The sequence below is a fragment of the Atractosteus spatula genome, chromosome 14 (assembly GCF_055471065.1).
Source record: "Atractosteus spatula isolate fAtrSpa1 chromosome 14, fAtrSpa1.hap1, whole genome shotgun sequence".
NCBI classification, from domain to species: Eukaryota; Metazoa; Chordata; class Actinopteri; order Semionotiformes; family Lepisosteidae; genus Atractosteus; species Atractosteus spatula.
The window spans coordinates 31,378,610-31,396,821 of NC_142719.1; the positions used below are offsets into that span (position 1 = coordinate 31,378,610).

Genomic DNA, 18,212 nt, shown 5'->3' on the forward strand with positions numbered 1-18,212 from the left:
AGAGATAGGCTCACTGTTCCTCAGGCTGTACCAGGAGTTCACTTTCTAGGCTGCCAGTGCAAGCGAGTTCCTTCCCCCCTCTGATTCTGATCTGATTCTGGCAGGTGTACAGTACTCCTTCACCAACATGGCGGCACGCTGACTTCATTTGTCGTTGCTGCGTGGTGATTGGACACTCCCCGACGAGGGACGGCCTATCGCAGTCTGCGTTGCTGGGACGTGGCGGGCTCGCGGGTAGTGGAACAGTGTGTTTATGGAAAGATGGAGACGCTGAGCTGCGATTTCAACGATTTAGTGAAGATAAAGAAGGACCTGATCGCCGTGGTCGCCCTGTGCCGGGAGAGAGGGCTGGCGCACAGCGTGAAATGGTGAAGGCGGTTCGGCCGGGGTGTCTGTGAGGTGACGGAGGGGCTCCGGCACTGGTCGTTATTGCGGCATGTTATTATTTTATTTCCACGTTCTTTCCGTGAGCGGAACTAGAGCCAAGGAAAGTGCCAGTTTGTTCTGCGAGGTTGTGTGGAGGCAGAGGTGGGCTTGTGTCGCGTCCTGTTGCTGTTTGCATAAACTGTTCTTGTTTCCAGTCGGAAGTCGAGGCTACATCTTGTTGCCTCCGAACAGAGCTCATGCACTTAACTTATTCTCTTCTCGTTTCTGTTCCTTAAGAGCTGTTGGAAAAAGAGCGTGAATCAGTGGTCCGTTTTGCTGTTTGCCTTGCTGCTTTCTGTTCGTGGTCTGTCACTCGGGTCTTCTCAAGCAAAGACCTGGAGACAATTACTGACCAGCAGCGACCCTGGAATCTCTTCCTTCTTCTCCTCCTCCTGTCTGTCTTCCGGACCCTGACACTGCTGTCTGTCTCTGTGGGTTTCAGGGCGTCGGAGCTGGCCTTTGCCCTGAGCCCCCTCCCCATGAGTGAGCTGCCCCCACCGCCCCCCTTCACAGAGGTGGGTCTCTATGTGCGTCTCTCTCTGTGTCTGTCTGACTGTGTGTGCGTCTCTCTCTGTGTCTGTCTGACTGTGTGTGCGTCTCTCTCTGTGTGCGTCTCTCTCTGTGTCTCTCTGACTGACAGTTTGTGTGTGTCTCTCTCTGATTGACTGTGTGCGCGTCTCTCTCTGTGACATGTCCCCTGTGGTCGTGCTCTCTGTCCGTGGCCCCGGGTCCCTGGTTTCATCAGTGGCGCTGTCTCCTCTCTGCAGGAGGACGCCCAGGACCTGGACACCTACGCCCTGGCCAAGTCCTACTTCGACCTGAAGGAGTATGACCGCGCCGCCTACTTCCTGCGCGGCTGCCGCAGCCAGAAGGCCTACTTCCTGTACATGTACTCCCGCTACCTGGTGAGGCGGAGCGCCCTCCTTCTGGCTCCTGCCCTTATCGCGGGATTGAGATTGGGATTGAGCCCTAGGGTTGAAAGATGGGGGCAAGGACAGGAGACGGAGCAGCTCCTGGCTGTGTGTTTATCCTGTGTCCAGGAGCTGAAGGACAGGAGACGGAGCAGCTCCTGGCTGTGTGTTTATCCTGTGTCCAGGAGCTGAAGGACAGGAGACGGAGCAGCTCCTGGCTGTGTGTTTATCTTGTGTCCAGGAGCTGAAGGACAGGAGACGGAGCAGCTCCTGGCTGTGTGTTTATCCTGTGTCCAGGGGCTGAAGGACAGGGGACGGAGCAGCTCCTGGCTGTGTGTTTATCCTGTGCCCTGGGGCTGATAGACGGGAGCAGGGATAGGAGACGGAGCAGCTCCTGGCTGTGTGTTTATCCTGTGCCCTGGGGCTGATAGACGGGAGCAGGGATAGGAGACGGAGCAGCTCCTGGCTGTGTGTTTATCCTGTGCCCTGGGGCTGATAGACGGGAGCAGGGATAGGAGACGGAGCAGCTCCTGGCTTTGTGTTTATTCTGCACCTGGGGGTGACAGACGGGAGCAGGGATAGGAGCTGTGTGTGCCGCAGGCAGTAGAATCTCAGGCACAGTGGGGCAATCAGGAAGTCTCCGATGCAGCTGCCCCCCTGCTGCAGTTTCTGAGCTCTCCCTGTGCTGTGTATCCATTCCTGTGGCCTGTATCCATAGGGAGAAGCCGCTGGTAATGTGGCACCTGCGCAGAGCCCGTCTCTCGCAGGTACAGACGGCCTGCGCTATCCTGACTGCACCGACAGGCAGGAGGAAGCCAGCCTCTCGGGGCCGTGAGGGAGGGTCCTCTAATACAGTCCAGCTGTCTCTTCTTTCTCCGCAGTCCGGGGAGAAGAAGAAGGACGACGAGACCGTGGACAGTCTGGGTGAGGGGATCCGCCGCTGTGCCTCCCTCTGCCGTGTCCGGCTTGGCTGGTGTGGTGGCCCCCGGCTCAAGGCTGCGTGTGTGTGTGTGTGTGTGCTGTGATTCGCAGGGCCGCTGGAGAAGGGTCAGGTGCGGAACGAGGTCCTCAGGGAGCTGCGAGTGGAGCTGAGCAAGAAACACAGAGCAGGAGAGCTGGACGGGTTCACTCTGTACCTGTGAGTAACACTGTACTACTGTAATACCGTGCAGCAGTAACACTGTAGCTCAGAGGAACAGCAGGAGAGCTGGACGGGTTCACTCTGTACCTGTGAGTAACACTGTACTACTGTAATACTGTGCAGCAGTGACACTGTAGCTCAGAGGAACAGCAGGAGAGCTGGACGGGTTCACTCTGTACCTGTGAGTAACACTGTACTACTGTAATACTGTGCAGCAGTGACACTGTAGCTCAGAGGAACAGCAGGAGAGCTGGACGGGTTCACTCTGTACCTGTGAGTAACACCGTACTACTGTAATACTGTGCAGCAGTGACACTGTAGCTCAGAGGAACAGCAGGAGAGCTGGACGGGTTCACACTGTACCTGTGAGTAACACTGTACTACTGTAATACTGTGCAGCAGTGACACTGTAGCTCAGAGGAACAGCAGGAGAGCTGGACGGGTTCACACTGTACCTGTGAGTAACACTGTACTACTGTAATACTGTGCAGCAGTGACACTGTAGCTCAGAGGAACAGCAGGAGAGCTGGACGGGTTCACACTGTACCTGTGAGTAACACTGTACTACTGTAATACTGTGCAGCAGTGACACTGTAGCTCAGAGGAACAGCAGGAGAGCTGGACGGGTTCACACTGTACCTGTGAGTAACACTGTACTACTGTAATACTGTGCAGCAGTGACACTGTAGCTCAGAGGAACAGCAGGAGAGCTGGACGGGTTCACTCTGTACCTGTGAGTAACACTGTACTACTGTAATACTGTGCAGCAGTGACACTGTAGCTCAGAGGAACAGCAGGAGAGCTGGACGGGTTCACTCTGTACCTGTGAGTAACACTGTACTACTGTAATACTGTGCAGCAGTGACACTGTAGCTCAGAGGAACAGCAGGAGAGCTGGACGGGTTCACACTGTACCTGTGAGTAACACTGTACTACTGTAATACTGTGTAGCAGTGACACTGTAGCTCAGAGGAACAGCAGGAGAGCTGGACGGGTTCACACTGTACCTGTGAGTAACACTGTACTACTGTAATACCGTGCAGCAGTGACACTGTAGCTCAGAGGAACAGCAGGAGAGCTGGACGGGTTCACACTGTACCTGTGAGTAACACTGTACTACTGTAATACCGTGCAGCAGTGACACTGTAGCTCAGAGGAACAGCAGGAGAGCTGGACGGGTTCACATACCTGTGAGTAACACTGTACTACTGTAATACTGTGCAGCAGTGACACTGTAGCTCAGACGAACAGCAGGAGAGCTTGAGGGGTTCACTCTGTACCTGTGAGTAACACCGTACTACTGTAATACTGTGCAGCAGTGACACTGTAGCTCAGACGAACAGCAGGAGAGCTGGACGGGTTCACACTGTACCTGTGAGTAACACTGTACTACTGTAATACTGTGCAGCAGTGACACTGTAGCTCAGAGGAACAGCAGGAGAGCTGGACGGGTTCACTCTGTACCTGTGAGTAACACTGTACTACTGTAATACTGTGCAGCAGTGACACTGTAGCTCAGAGGAACAGCAGGAGAGCTGGACGGGTTCACACTGTACCTGTGAGTAACACTGTACTACTGTAATACTGTGCAGCAGTGACACTTTAGCTCAGAGAAGCAGCAGGTGAGCTGGACAGGTTCACACTACTACGCTGTCCTGCTGTAATACTGTGGAGCAGGTACTGTGTACACAGTGATTACTGGCTGATATTGATTCCCTGTGATCCTCTGTAAGTAGGTATTCTCTGTGCACAGGGATTACAGGGTCATGTTGATAATTGTCCCTCTCTGCAGGTATGGGGTGGTTCTGCGGAAGCTGGATCTGCTGAAGGAGGCTGTGGAGGTGTTTGTGGAGGCAACTCACTGTCTCCCTCTGCACTGGGGCGCCTGGCTGGAGCTGTGCAACCTCGTCACCAGCATAGAGATGGTACATTACTGGAGCACACTCGGACTGCAGTACACACACTGGCACAGTCCTGCAGCACACTCAGACTGTAATACACACACTGGCACAGTCCTGCAGCACACTCAGACTGTAATACACACCCTGGCACAGTCCTGCAGCACACTCGGACTGTAATACACACCCTGGCACAGTCCTGCAGCACACTCGGACTGTAATACACACACTGGCACAGTCCTGCAGCACACTCGGACTGTAATACACACCCTGGCACAGTCCTGCAGCACACTCGGACTGTAATACACACCCTGGCACAGTCCTGCAGCACACTCGGACTGTAATACACACCCTGGCACAGTCCTGCAGCACACTCGGACTGTAATACACACACTGGCACAGTCCTGCAGCACACTCGGACTGTAATACACACCCTGGCACAGTCCTGCAGCACACTCAGACTGTAATACACACACTGGCACAGTCCTGCAGCACACTCGGACTGCAATACACACCCTGACGCGGTCCTGCAGCACACTCAGACTGTAATACACACCCTGACGCGGTCCTGCAGCACACTCGGACTGTAATACACACCCTGGCACAGTCCTGCAGCACACTCGGACTGTAATACACACCCCGGCGCGGTCCTGCAGCACACTCAGACTGTAATACACACACTGGCGCAGTCCTGCAGCACACTCAGACTGTAATACACACACTGGCGCGGTCCTGCAGCACACTCAGACTGTAATACACACCCTGGAACAGTCCTGCAGCACACTCAGACTGTAATACACACACTGGCACAGTCCTGCAGCACACTCAGACTGTAATACACACCCTGGCACAGTCCTGCAGCACACTCGGACTGTAATACACACCCTGGCACAGTCCTGCAGCACACTCGGACTGTAATACACACCCTGGCACAGTCCTGCAGCACACTCGGACTGCAATACACACCCCGGCGCGGTCCTGCAGCACACTCAGACTGTAATACACACCCCGGCGCGGTCCTGCAGCACACTCAGACTGTAATACACACCCTGGAACAGTCCTGCAGCACACTCAGACTGTAATACACACACTGGCACAGTCCTGCAGCACACTCAGACTGTAATACACACCCTGGCACAGTCCTGCAGCACACTCGGACTGTAATACACACCCTGGCACAGTCCTGCAGCACACTCGGACTGTAATACACACCCTGGCACAGTCCTGCAGCACACTCAGACTGTAATACACACCCTGACTGTAATACACACCCTGGCACAGTCCTGCAGCACACTCGGACTGTAATACACACCCTGGCACAGTCCTGCAGCACACTCAGACTGTAATACACACACTGGCGCAGTCCTGCAGCACACTCGGACTGCAATACACACCCTGGCACAGTCCTGCAGCACACTCGGACTGTAATACACACCCTGGCACAGTCCTGCAGCACACTCAGACTGTAATACACACCCTGACTGTAATACAACCCTGGCACAGTCCTGCAGCACACTCAGACTGTAATACACACCCTGGCACAGTCCTGCAGCACACTCGGACTGTAATACACACCCTGGCACGGTCCTGCAGCACACTCAGACTGTAATACACACCCCGGCGCGGTCCTGCAGCACACTCAGACTGTAATACACACACTGGCACAGTCCTGCAGCACACTCGGACTGTAATACACACACTGGCACAGTCCTGCAGCACACTCGGACTGTAATACACACCCTGGCACAGTCCTGCAGCACACTCGGACTGTAATACACACCCTGGCACAGTCCTGCAGCACACTCGGACTGTAATACACACCCTGACACAGTCCTGCAGCACACTCGGACTGTAATACACACCCTGACACAGTCCTGCAGCACACTCGGACTGTAATACACACACTGGCACAGTCCTGCAGCACACTCGGACTGTAATACACACCCCGGCACAGTCCTGCAGCACACTCGGACTGTAATACACACCCTGGCGTGGTCCTGCAGCACACTCGGACTGTAATACACACCCCGACACAGTCCTGCAGCACACTCGGACTGTAATACACACCCCGACACAGTCCTGCAGCACACTCGGACTGTAATACACACCCCGACACGGTCCTGCAGCACACTCGGACTGCAATACACACCCCGGCACGGTCCTGCAGCACACTCGGACTGTAATACACACCCCGGCACGGTCCTGCAGCACACTCGGACTGTAATACACACCCTGGCACGGTCCTGCAGCACACTCGGACTGCAATACACACACTGGCACGGTCCTGCAGCACACCCTGACTGTAATACACACACTGGCACAGTCCTGCAGCACACTCGGACTGTAATACACACCCTGGCACAGTCCTGCAGCACACTCGGACTGTAATACACACCCTGGCACAGTCCTGCAGCACACTCGGACTGTAATACACACCCTGGCACAGTCCTGCAGCACACTCGGACTGCAATACACACACTGGCACAGTCCTGCAGCACACTCAGACTGTAATACACACCCTGGCACGGTCCTGCAGCACACTCGGACTGTAATACACACCCTGGCACAGTCCTGCAGCACACTCGGACTGTAATACACACCCTGACTGTAATACACACCCTGGCACAGTCCTGCAGCACACTCAGACTGTAATACACACCCCGGCACGGTCCTGCAGCACACTCAGACTGTAATACACACACTGGCACAGTCCTGCAGCACACTCGGACTGTAATACACACACTGGCACAGTCCTGCAGCACACTCAGACTGTAATACACACCCTGGCACAGTCCTGCAGCACACTCGGACTGTAATACACACCCTGGCACAGTCCTGCAGCACACTCGGACTGTAATACACACCCCGGCACAGTCCTGCAGCACACTCGGACTGTAATACACACCCCGGCACGGTCCTGCAGCACACTCGGACTGTAATACACACCCCGGCACGGTCCTGCAGCACACTCGGACTGTAATACACACACTGGCACGGTCCTGCAGCACACTCGGACTGTAATACACACCCTGGCACGGTCCTGCAGCACACTCGGACTGTAATACACACACTGGCACGGTCCTGCAGCACACTCGGACTGTAATACACACCCCGGCACGGTCCTGCAGCACACTCGGACTGTAATACACACCCCGGCACGGTCCTGCAGCACACTCGGACTGTAATACACACCCCGGCACGGTCCTGCAGCACACTCGGACTGTAATACACACCCCGGCACGGTCCTGCAGCACACTCGGACTGTAATACACACCCTGGCGCGGTCCTGCAGCACACTCGGACTGCAATACACACCCTGGCGCGGTCCTGCAGCACACTCGGACTGTAATACACACCCTGGCACGGTCCTGCAGCACACTCGGACTGTAATACACACCCTGGCACGGTCCTGCAGCACACTCAGACTGTAATACACACCCTGGCACGGTCCTGCAGCACACTCAGACTGTAATACACACCCCGGCACAGTCCTGCAGCACACTCAGACTGTAATACACACCCCGGCACAGTCCTGCAGCACACTCAGACTGTAATACACACCCCGGCACAGTCCTGCAGCACACTCAGACTGTAATACACACCCCGGCGCGGTCCTGCAGCACACTCAGACTGTAATACACACCCCGGCGCGGTCCTGCAGCACACTCAGACTGTAATACACACCCCGGCGCGGTCCTGCAGCACACTCAGACTGTAATACACACCCTGTCACAGTCCTGCAGCACACTCAGACTGTAATACACACCCCGGCGCGGTCCTGCAGCACACTCAGACTGTAATACACACCCTGGCACAGTCCTGCAGCACACTCAGACTGTAATACACACCCTGGCACGGTCCTGCAGCACACTCGGACTGTAATACACACCCTGGCGCGGTCCTGCAGCACACTCGGACTGTAATACACACCCTGGCACAGTCCTGCAGCACACTCGGACTGTAATACACACCCCGGCGCGGTCCTGCAGCACACTCAGACTGTAATACACACACTGGCACAGTCCTGCAGCACACTCGGACTGTAATACACACCCTGGCACAGTCCTGCAGCACACCCTGACTGTAATACACACCCTGACGTGGTCCTGCAGCACACCCTGACTGTAATACACACCCTGGCACAGTCCTGCAGCACACTCAGACTGTAATACACACTCTGGCACAGTCCTGCAGCACACTCAGACTGTAATACACACACTGGCACAGTCCTGCAGCACACTCGGACTGTAATACACACCCTGGCACAGTCCTGCAGCACACTCGGACTGTAATACACACCCTGGCACAGTCCTGCAGCACACTCAGACTGTAATACACACCCTGACTGTAATACACACCCTGGCACAGTCCTGCAGCACACTCAGACTGTAATACACACCCTGGCACAGTCCTGCAGCACACTCAGACTGTAATACACACCCTGACGTGGTCCTGTAGCACACTCGGACTGCAATACACACCCTGGCACAGTCCTGCAGCACACTCGGACTGTAATACACACACTGGCACAGTCCTGCAGCACACTCGGACTGTAATACACACCCTGGCACAGTCCTGCAGCACACTCAGACTGTAATACACACCCTGACGTGGTCCTGTAGCACACTCGGACTGCAATACACACCCTGGCACAGTCCTGCAGCACACTCGGACTGTAATACACACACTGGCACAGTCCTGCAGCACACTCGGACTGTAATACACACCCTGGCACGGTCCTGCAGCACACTCGGACTGTAATACACACCCTGGCACGGTCCTGCAGCACACTCGGACTGTAATACTCACCCTGGCACGGTCCTGCAGCACACTCGGACTGTAATACACACACTGGCACGGTCCTGCAGCACACTCGGACTGTAATACACACCCTGGCACGGTCCTGCAGCACACTCGGACTGTAATACACACCATGGCACAGTCCTGCAGCACACTCGGACTGTAATACACACCCTGGCACAGTCCTGCAGCACACTCGGACTGCAATACACACCCTGGCACAGTCCTGCAGCACACTCGGACTGCAATACACACCCTGGCACAGTCCTGCAGCACACTCGGACTGCAATACACACCCTGGCACAGTCCTGCAGCACACTCGGACTGCAATACACACCCTGGCACAGTCCTGCAGCACACTCGGACTGCAATACACACCCTGGCACAGTCCTGCAGCACACTCGGACTGCAATACACACCCCGACGTGGTCCTGCAGCACACTCGGACTGTAATACACACCCCGGCACGGTCCTGCAGCACACTCGGACTGTAATACACACCCCGGCACGGTCCTGCAGCACACTCGGACTGTAATACACACCCTGGCACGGTCCTGCAGCACACTCGGACTGTAATACACACCCTGGCACGGTCCTGCAGCACACTCGGACTGTAATACACACCCTGGCACGGTCCTGCAGCACACTCGGACTGTAATACACACACTGGCACGGTCCTGCAGCACACCCTGACTGTAATACACACCCTGGGACGGTCCTGCAGCACACTCGGACTGTAATACACACCCTGGGACGGTCCTGCAGCACACTCGGACTGTAATACACACCCTGGCACGGTCCTGCAGCACACTCGGACTGTAATACACACCCTGGCACGGTCCTGCAGCACACTCGGACTGCAGTACACACACTGGCACGGTCCTGCAGCACACTCGGACTGTAATACACACCCTGGCACAGTCCTGCAGCACACCCTGACTGTAATACACACACTGGCGCGGTCCTGCAGCACACTCGGACTGTAATACACACCCTGGCACAGTCCTGCAGCACACTCGGACTGTAATACACACCCTGGCACAGTCCTGCAGCACACTCAGACTGTAATACACACCCTGACGTGGTCCTGCAGCACACTCAGACTGTAATACACACCCTGACTGTAATACACACACTGGCACAGTCCTGCAGCACACTCGGACTGTAATACACACACTGGCACAGTCCTGCAGCACACTCGGACTGTAATACACACACTGGCACAGTCCTGCAGCACACTCGGACTGTAATACACACACTGGCACAGTCCTGCAGCACACTCGGACTGTAATACACACACTGGCACAGTCCTGCAGCACACTCGGACTGTAATACACACCCTGGCGCGGTCCTGCAGCACACTCAGACTGTAATACACACCCTGACTGTAATACACACACTGGCACAGTCCTGCAGCACACTCGGACTGTAATACACACCCCGGCACAGTCCTGCAGCACACTCAGACTGTAATACACACCCTGGCACGGTCCTGCAGCACACTCGGACTGTAATACACACCCTGGCGCGGTCCTGCAGCACACTCGGACTGTAATACACACACTGGCACAGTCCTGCAGCACACTCGGACTGTAATACACACCCTGGCACAGTCCTGCAGCACACTCGGACTGTAATACACACCCTGACTGTAATACACACCCTGACTGTAATACACACACTGGCACAGTCCTGCAGCACACTCGGACTGTAATACACACCCTGGCACAGTCCTGCAGCACACTCGGACTGTAATACACACACTGGCACAGTCCTGCAGCACACTCGGACTGCAATACACACCCTGGCACAGTCCTGCAGCACACTCGGACTGTAATACACACACTGGCACAGTCCTGCAGCACACTCGGACTGTAATACACACCCTGGCGCGGTCCTGCAGCACACTCAGACTGTAATACACACCCTGACTGTAATACACACACTGGCACAGTCCTGCAGCACACTCGGACTGTAATACACACACTGGCACAGTCCTGCAGCACACTCGGACTGTAATACACACCCTGGCACGGTCCTGCAGCACACTCGGACTGTAATACACACCCTGGCACAGTCCTGCAGCACACTCGGACTGTAATACACACCCTGGCACGGTCCTGCAGCACACTCGGACTGTAATACACACCCTGGCACGGTCCTGCAGCACACTCGGACTGTAATACACACCCTGGCACAGTCCTGCAGCACACTCGGACTGTAATACACACCCTGGCACGGTCCTGCAGCACACTCGGACTGTAATACACACCCTGGCACGGTCCTGCAGCACACTCGGACTGTAATACACACCCTGGCACAGTCCTGCAGCACACTCGGACTGTAATACACACCCTGACTGTAATACACACCCTGACTGTAATACACACACTGGCACAGTCCTGCAGCACACTCGGACTGTAATACACACCCTGGCACAGTCCTGCAGCACACTCGGACTGTAATACACACACTGGCACAGTCCTGCAGCACACTCGGACTGTAATACACACACTGGCACAGTCCTGCAGCACACTCGGACTGTAATACACACACTGGCACAGTCCTGCAGCACACTCAGACTGTAATACACACCCTGGCGCGGTCCTGCAGCACACCCTGACTGTAATACACACCCTGACTGTAATACACACCCTGGCACAGTCCTGCAGCACACTCGGACTGTAATACACACCCTGGCACAGTCCTGCAGCACACTCGGACTGTAATACACACACTGGCACAGTCCTGCAGCACACTCGGACTGTAATACACACCCTGGCACAGTCCTGCAGCACACTCGGACTGCAATACACACCCTGGCACAGTCCTGCAGCACACTCGGACTGTAATACACACCCTGGCACAGTCCTGCAGCACACTCGGACTGTAATACACACCCTGGCACAGTCCTGCAGCACACTCAGACTGTAATACACACCCTGGCGCGGTCCTGCAGCACACTCAGACTGTAATACACACCCTGACTGTAATACACACCCTGACTGTAATACACACACTGGCACAGTCCTGCAGCACACTCGGACTGTAATACACACCCTGGCACAGTCCTGCAGCACACTCGGACTGTAATACACACACTGGCACAGTCCTGCAGCACACTCGGACTGTAATACACACACTGGCACAGTCCTGCAGCACACTCGGACTGTAATACACACCCTGGCACAGTCCTGCAGCACACTCGGACTGCAATACACACCCTGGCACAGTCCTGCAGCACACTCGGACTGTAATACACACCCTGGCGCGGTCCTGCAGCACACTCGGACTGTAATACACACCCTGGCACAGTCCTGCAGCACACTCAGACTGTAATACACACACTGGCACAGTCCTGCAGCACACTCGGACTGTAATACACACCCTGGCGCAGTCCTGTAGCACACTCGGACTGCAATACACACCCTGGCACGGTCCTGCAGCACACTCGGACTGTAATACACACCCTGGCGCGGTCCTGCAGCACACTCGGACTGTAATACACACCCTGGCGCGGTCCTGCAGCACACTCGGACTGTAATACACACCCTGGCGCGGTCCTGCAGCACACTCGGACTGTAATACACACCCTGGCACGGTCCTGCAGCACACTCGGACTGCAATACACACACTGGCACGGTCCTGCAGCACACTCGGACTGTAATACACACCCTGGCACAGTCCTGCAGCACACTCGGACTGTAATACACACCCTGGCACAGTCCTGCAGCACACTCGGACTGTAATACACACCCTGGCACAGTCCTGCAGCACACTCGGACTGTAATACACACCCTGGCACAGTCCTGCAGCACACTCGGACTGTAGTAATAGTAGTGGTGCACTCTGATACAGTAGTCATGTGGTAGTGATGCACTCTTGATAAAGTAGTCATGTGGTTGTGGTGCACTCTAATACAGTGGGTATATGGTAGTGGTGCACTCTTGATATAGTAGTCATGTGGTAGTGGTGCACACTGAAACAGTAGCCATGTAATGCACACTCCCTGGTTCCCTCTGCAGCTGAAGACCCTCTCTCTCCCAGACTGCTGGATCAAGGACTTCTTCCTGGCCCACATGTACACAGAGCTGCAGATGATCACAGAGGCCCTGCAGAAATACCAGAGCCTGATTGACATCGGCTTCTCCAAGAGCACCTACATCATCTCCCAGATCGCCGTTGCCTACCACAACATCCGTGGTAAGGACTGTGAGCGCTCGCCCTCTCCCTCGCTCCGCCTCTCTCCTCTTCTCACTCCCTGATAGTTAATCTGTTCATCTGTGTGAGCTCCTGTCTGTCTGTCTCCTCTCACACATACCGACCAGGCTCTGTCTGTGTTTAATGTCTAGTTCATCTGTGTGAGCCCCTGTCTGTCTGTCTCCTCTCCCAGATATTGACCAAGCGCTGTCTGTGTTCAATGAGCTGAGAGAGCAGGACCCCTATCGCATCGAGAACATGGACACCTTCTCCAACCTGCTGTACGTCAGGGTGAGGCTCCTTAGCGTTCAGTTTTATTTTTCCTTACAGCCTCATCACTTTTAACACCAGACTCTACTGTCTGCAGCATGAAAGACCAGAATGTGCCCCGCGGGGGCTCCTCTCCCTGCCCCGGTGTTGTTGTCGTTACTGTTATTAATTGCTTTCACTGTCAGGGTCGGAACCTTCTTATCCTTCTCTTTTCCCTTCTGCCAGAGTATGAAACCAGAGCTGAGCTATCTGGCTCACAACCTGTGTGAGATCGACAAGTACCGTGTGGAGACCTGCTGTGTCATCGGTGAGTGTGCTCCAGAGAACACCCAGGGCTGGTCTGGACAGGTGTGAGGGAGAGAGGGCAAGGTTCACTGTAGCCCTGCACACGGGTCTAGGTGGTGGGATTCATTGAGGGTCCTGACAGTGCTCTCTTGCTCTCAGGTAACTACTACAGTCTGCGCTCACAGCATGAAAAGGCTGCGCTGTACTTCCAGAGAGCACTGAAGTTGAACCCACGCTGCCTGGGTGCCTGGACACTCATGGGTCATGAGTACATGGAGATGAAGAACACGTCTGCAGCCATACAGGCCTACAGGTAATACACACCTGGAGTCCAGGTAATACACTACAGCACACCTCTAATACAGGTAATACACACGTACAGGTAATATACTACAGCACACCTCTAATACAGGTAATAGACACCTGGAGTACAGGTAATATACTACAGCACACCTCTAATACAGGTAATACACACCTGGAGTACAGGTAATACTGTACAGCACACCTCTAATACAGGTAATACACACCTGGAGTACAGGTAATATACTACAGCACACCTCTAATACAGGTAATACACACCTGGAGTACAGGTAATACTGTACAGCACACCTCTAATACAGGTAATACACACCTTCAGTACAGGTAATATACTACAGCACACCTCTAATACAGGTAATATACACCTGCAGTACAGGTAATATACTACAGCACACCTCTAATACAGGTAATACACACCTGGTGTCCAGGTAATACTGTACAGCACACCTATAAAACAGACCCACATATCACACATGTTACTTAACAGATAGAACTCTGCACACATCTGTGTGGAGTTTGAATGTTCTTCCCATGTTCACTTGGCTTTCCTCCAGGTGCTCCCTCAGTCTGAAGACATGCTTGTAGGTTAATTGGCTTCTGGAAAAATTAGCCCTGGTGTGAGAGTGCACGGGTCTGTGTCTGTGTGTGTGCCCTGCGATGGACTGGCGTCCCATCCAGGGTGTTCCCAGGCTTGCTCCTGTTGCCTGCTGGGATAGGCTCCAGCTACCCTGCGACCCTGCGCTGCATGAGGTGATTAGAAGAGGGGTGGCTGGGTGGATAGCTCCCCTGTCCTGAGGGTGACGTCAGTGCGCACCTGTACAACGGCGTGCTGATTTTTGCAGGCATGCGATCGAGGTGAACAAGAGGGATTACCGGGCCTGGTATGGGCTGGGACAGACCTACGAGATCCTCAAGATGCCCTTCTACTGCCTGTACTACTACCGCCGAGCGCACCAGCTGAGGTCAGTCTGCGCGCCCGTGTGGGCCGGCCGCCTCGCGCCCTGTAACTCTGCGTCCTGTCACAGTGCGTCTGTCCCGCAGGCCCAACGACTCGCGGATGCTGGTGGCGCTGGGGGAGTGCTACGAGAAGCTGTCGCAGCACGTGGAGGCCAAGAAGGTACTGGGCCGTGTGTTCGACCAGGCGGTGGCGCTGTGCTGGGGTTTACAGGCAGGAGCGCTGCTCGCTCCAGAGTCAGTGGGACAGCCCTGGGGAGGTCTGTGTCCCAGTGGCATGATGGGGTGTGCAGGTTTCAGACTGTGTTTACAGGCAGGAGCGCTCACTCCAGAGTCAGTGGGACAGCCCTGGGGAGGTCTGTGTCCCAGTGGCATGATGGGGTGTGCAGGTTTCAGACTGTGTTTACGGGCAGGAGCACTGCTCTCTCCAGAGTCAGTGGGACAGCCCTGGGGAGGTCTGTGTCCCAGTGGCATGATGGGGTGTGCAGGTTTCAGACTGTGTTTACAGGCAGGAGCACTGCTCTCTCCAGAGTCAGTGGGACAGCCCTGGGGGAGGTCTGTGAGGTCTGTGTCCCAGTGGCACGATGGGGTGTGCAGGTTTCAGACTGTGGCTGCAGTCTGGAGCTCATTGCTAGCGGTGGTGGTAACGTGTTTCTGTACTCTGTGTGCCAGTGTTACTGGAGGGCGCACTCGGTGGGAGACGTGGAGAGGATGGCCCTGCTCAAGCTGGCTAAGTGAGTACCTGTCCGTCACGCCCCGTCTCTGCCTGTGTCTCCTTGTCGTAGTCTTCGTCTGCACCCTTGTCTCTCCGTCTTCCCGAGCTTTCATCCTGCGTGGTACAGTACATGGAGGGGTGTGTCTACTGCACATGTGTCTGCGACAAGGCGTTTGTTCCACTGAACACAGTGTTGCACTACAGTGTACAATACAGCTGCAGTACAGTGCAGTGTGCGTCTGCAGTGCGGTGTGTGCGTGGTACGATGTGCAGTGTGTGTGGTGCAGTTCAGTGTGTGCATGTGGTACGATGTTCAGTGTGTGCGTGTGGTACAATGTGCGGTGTGTTCAGTTCGGTGTGTGCGTGTGGTACGATGTGCAGTGTGTGCGTGTGGTACAATGTGCGGTGTGTTCAGTTCGGTGTGTGCGTGTGGTACGATGTGCAGTGTGTGCGTGTGGTACAATGTGCGGTGTGTTCAGTTCGGTGTGTGCGTGTGGTACGATGTGCAGTGTGCACTACATTGTGGCTTTTTTCAGGCTTCATGAGCAGCTGAACGAGTCTGACCAGGCAGCTCAGTGCTACGTCATTTACATCCAGGATATCTTCTCCTGTGGGGTGAGTCTGCGCTGCCTATTTCCTGCACAACCACACGTGCTGCACGGTACGGCATTTGTGCACAGCTGTACAACTGCACAACCCTTCTTCACAGCTAATACACGCCTACTGCACAGTATAAGCACACAAAGCAATGCAATGCAGTTTTGAATGCACGTTTTCATTAGATGATCAGATCACAATTGCTGCGTGAGGACAATGTCCTAACCTGTCACTACGCATTTCCTTTCCGTAGGAGCAGCTGGAGCATGTGGAGCTGAGCACGGCGTTCAGGTATCTGGGCCAGTACTACTTCAAGAACAAGCGCTACGACGAGGCCTCTCTCTGTGCCCAGCGCTGTTGCGACTACAATGACGTGAGTCAGCCTGCGACCCGTGTCCTTCCCAGCATTCCTCAGAGTCGCGCGCAGTGTCCAGTCCATGGGGACTGTGTCAGCAGAATGGACTTAATGGGCATCACCCATGTCCGTATCGTAATGACCAGCATCTTCCTAGTCTGAAATCTCACACGATGCCGTGTGATAGATATTCACGCTGTGGCCGGTGTGTCGCGGTGCAGTGTGGTAAATATTTTATACCGCGGCCAGTGTGTCGTGGTGCTGTGTGCTAAACATTGCCTGTTTTGGCAGTAGCTGTGATATTTAAGTAGTGGTGGCTTCTGGCTGGCTGCAGCTCAGATTAAACTAACGACCCGTGTCACGTAATTGTGTGTAATTAACAGCCGTGATGTCATTTTCCCCAGGCCCGGGAGGATGGGAAGGCACTCCTGCGCCAGATCTCTCAGGTCAGAGGTCAGGGCGAGGCCCCGTCCTCTGACCTCCCTCTGCCATTTGTCTTCGGGCCACTGTCCAACAACAACACCCCTGTCCGAAGAGTGTCTCCCCTCAACCTATCCTCCGTCACCCCCTGATGGCATGACGGTATCCTCCGCCTCCCCCCCACTCCCCCCCCCCCAGCGACACCCCCACATAGCAGTGCCCCCTGGGGTGCCTGTGATGAGCCAGGCTGTGCCCTTGGTGGCTTAGGCCCCGTCTTTCCTCCCCATGTGTTTTCTGCTGTTGTGCTGGTCCTCTGTGGGGGCAGCAGCCAGGCCTACCCGAACAGCCCCCCGTCCTTCCAGTAAAGCCCCTCTGGACAGCTGTGGCGCTGGGGGCCGGCGCTTTCACTGGCTTCTCCCAGCTTTTACCAAGAAGAGTACAGCCACTCACAACTGCAACAGCCTGGTGTGCTTCTTCCCCTGAAGTACTGATCCTCTGAGGCACTCCTTCCTTCAGGTCAGGATGAGGTTCTGGATCAGAACACAGCCCCGATCTCCCACCTGCGGCCGGGACTTGAACACGGCCCCGATCTCCAGACTGCGGCCTGGATCAGAACACAGACTCTGAGTGGAGCAGATCTATTTAGGACTTGTAACCTGGGGCTGGAGCCCCTCTGTGCCCATCGACTGCCTAAACAACCACCGGGCTCCAGATCACTTCTGTAATTAAGGAGTAGCTGGAGAAAAGACTTGTAATGGGCAGGAGTCCGGGGGCCAAGCTTAACCACTGCTCCCATTTTAGTCTGTCCTTGTTCTCACACAGCAGTGCCAATTAACCAGGTAAAGTCATGGGGTCTTCCCATAATCACAGTTCAGTTGTGGACATTAAAAAAAAAAATATTTAGTGATTTTCTGAATTTCAG

At 55.0% G+C, this 18,212-nt stretch overlaps 1 protein-coding gene across 3 annotated transcripts; it reads left to right on the plus strand.

The window, feature by feature from the left end:
- Positions 1-214: 214 nt before the first annotated feature.
- Positions 215-18,197, plus strand: cdc23 (CDC23 (cell division cycle 23, yeast, homolog)). 3 transcript variants are annotated; one of them, XM_088932091.1, is made up of 16 exons: positions 215-399; positions 869-941; positions 1,194-1,331; positions 2,219-2,261; positions 2,370-2,475; positions 4,271-4,403; positions 13,202-13,379; positions 13,570-13,667; positions 13,872-13,953; positions 14,091-14,244; positions 15,092-15,211; positions 15,291-15,366; positions 15,876-15,937; positions 16,455-16,533; positions 16,769-16,888; positions 17,275-18,197. In XM_088932091.1, the coding sequence occupies exons 2-16, from the start codon at positions 906-908 to the stop codon at positions 17,440-17,442; spliced, it is 1,593 nt and encodes a 530-aa protein (XP_088788217.1). In that variant the 5' UTR covers positions 215-399; positions 869-905; the 3' UTR covers positions 17,443-18,197. The 3 variants fall into 3 exon arrangements, with proteins under 3 accessions (XP_088788217.1, XP_088788215.1, XP_088788216.1); XM_088932089.1 differs by having other exon boundaries at positions 221-368; XM_088932090.1 differs by having other exon boundaries at positions 229-528.
- The last annotated feature ends 15 nt before the right edge of the window (positions 18,198-18,212 follow it).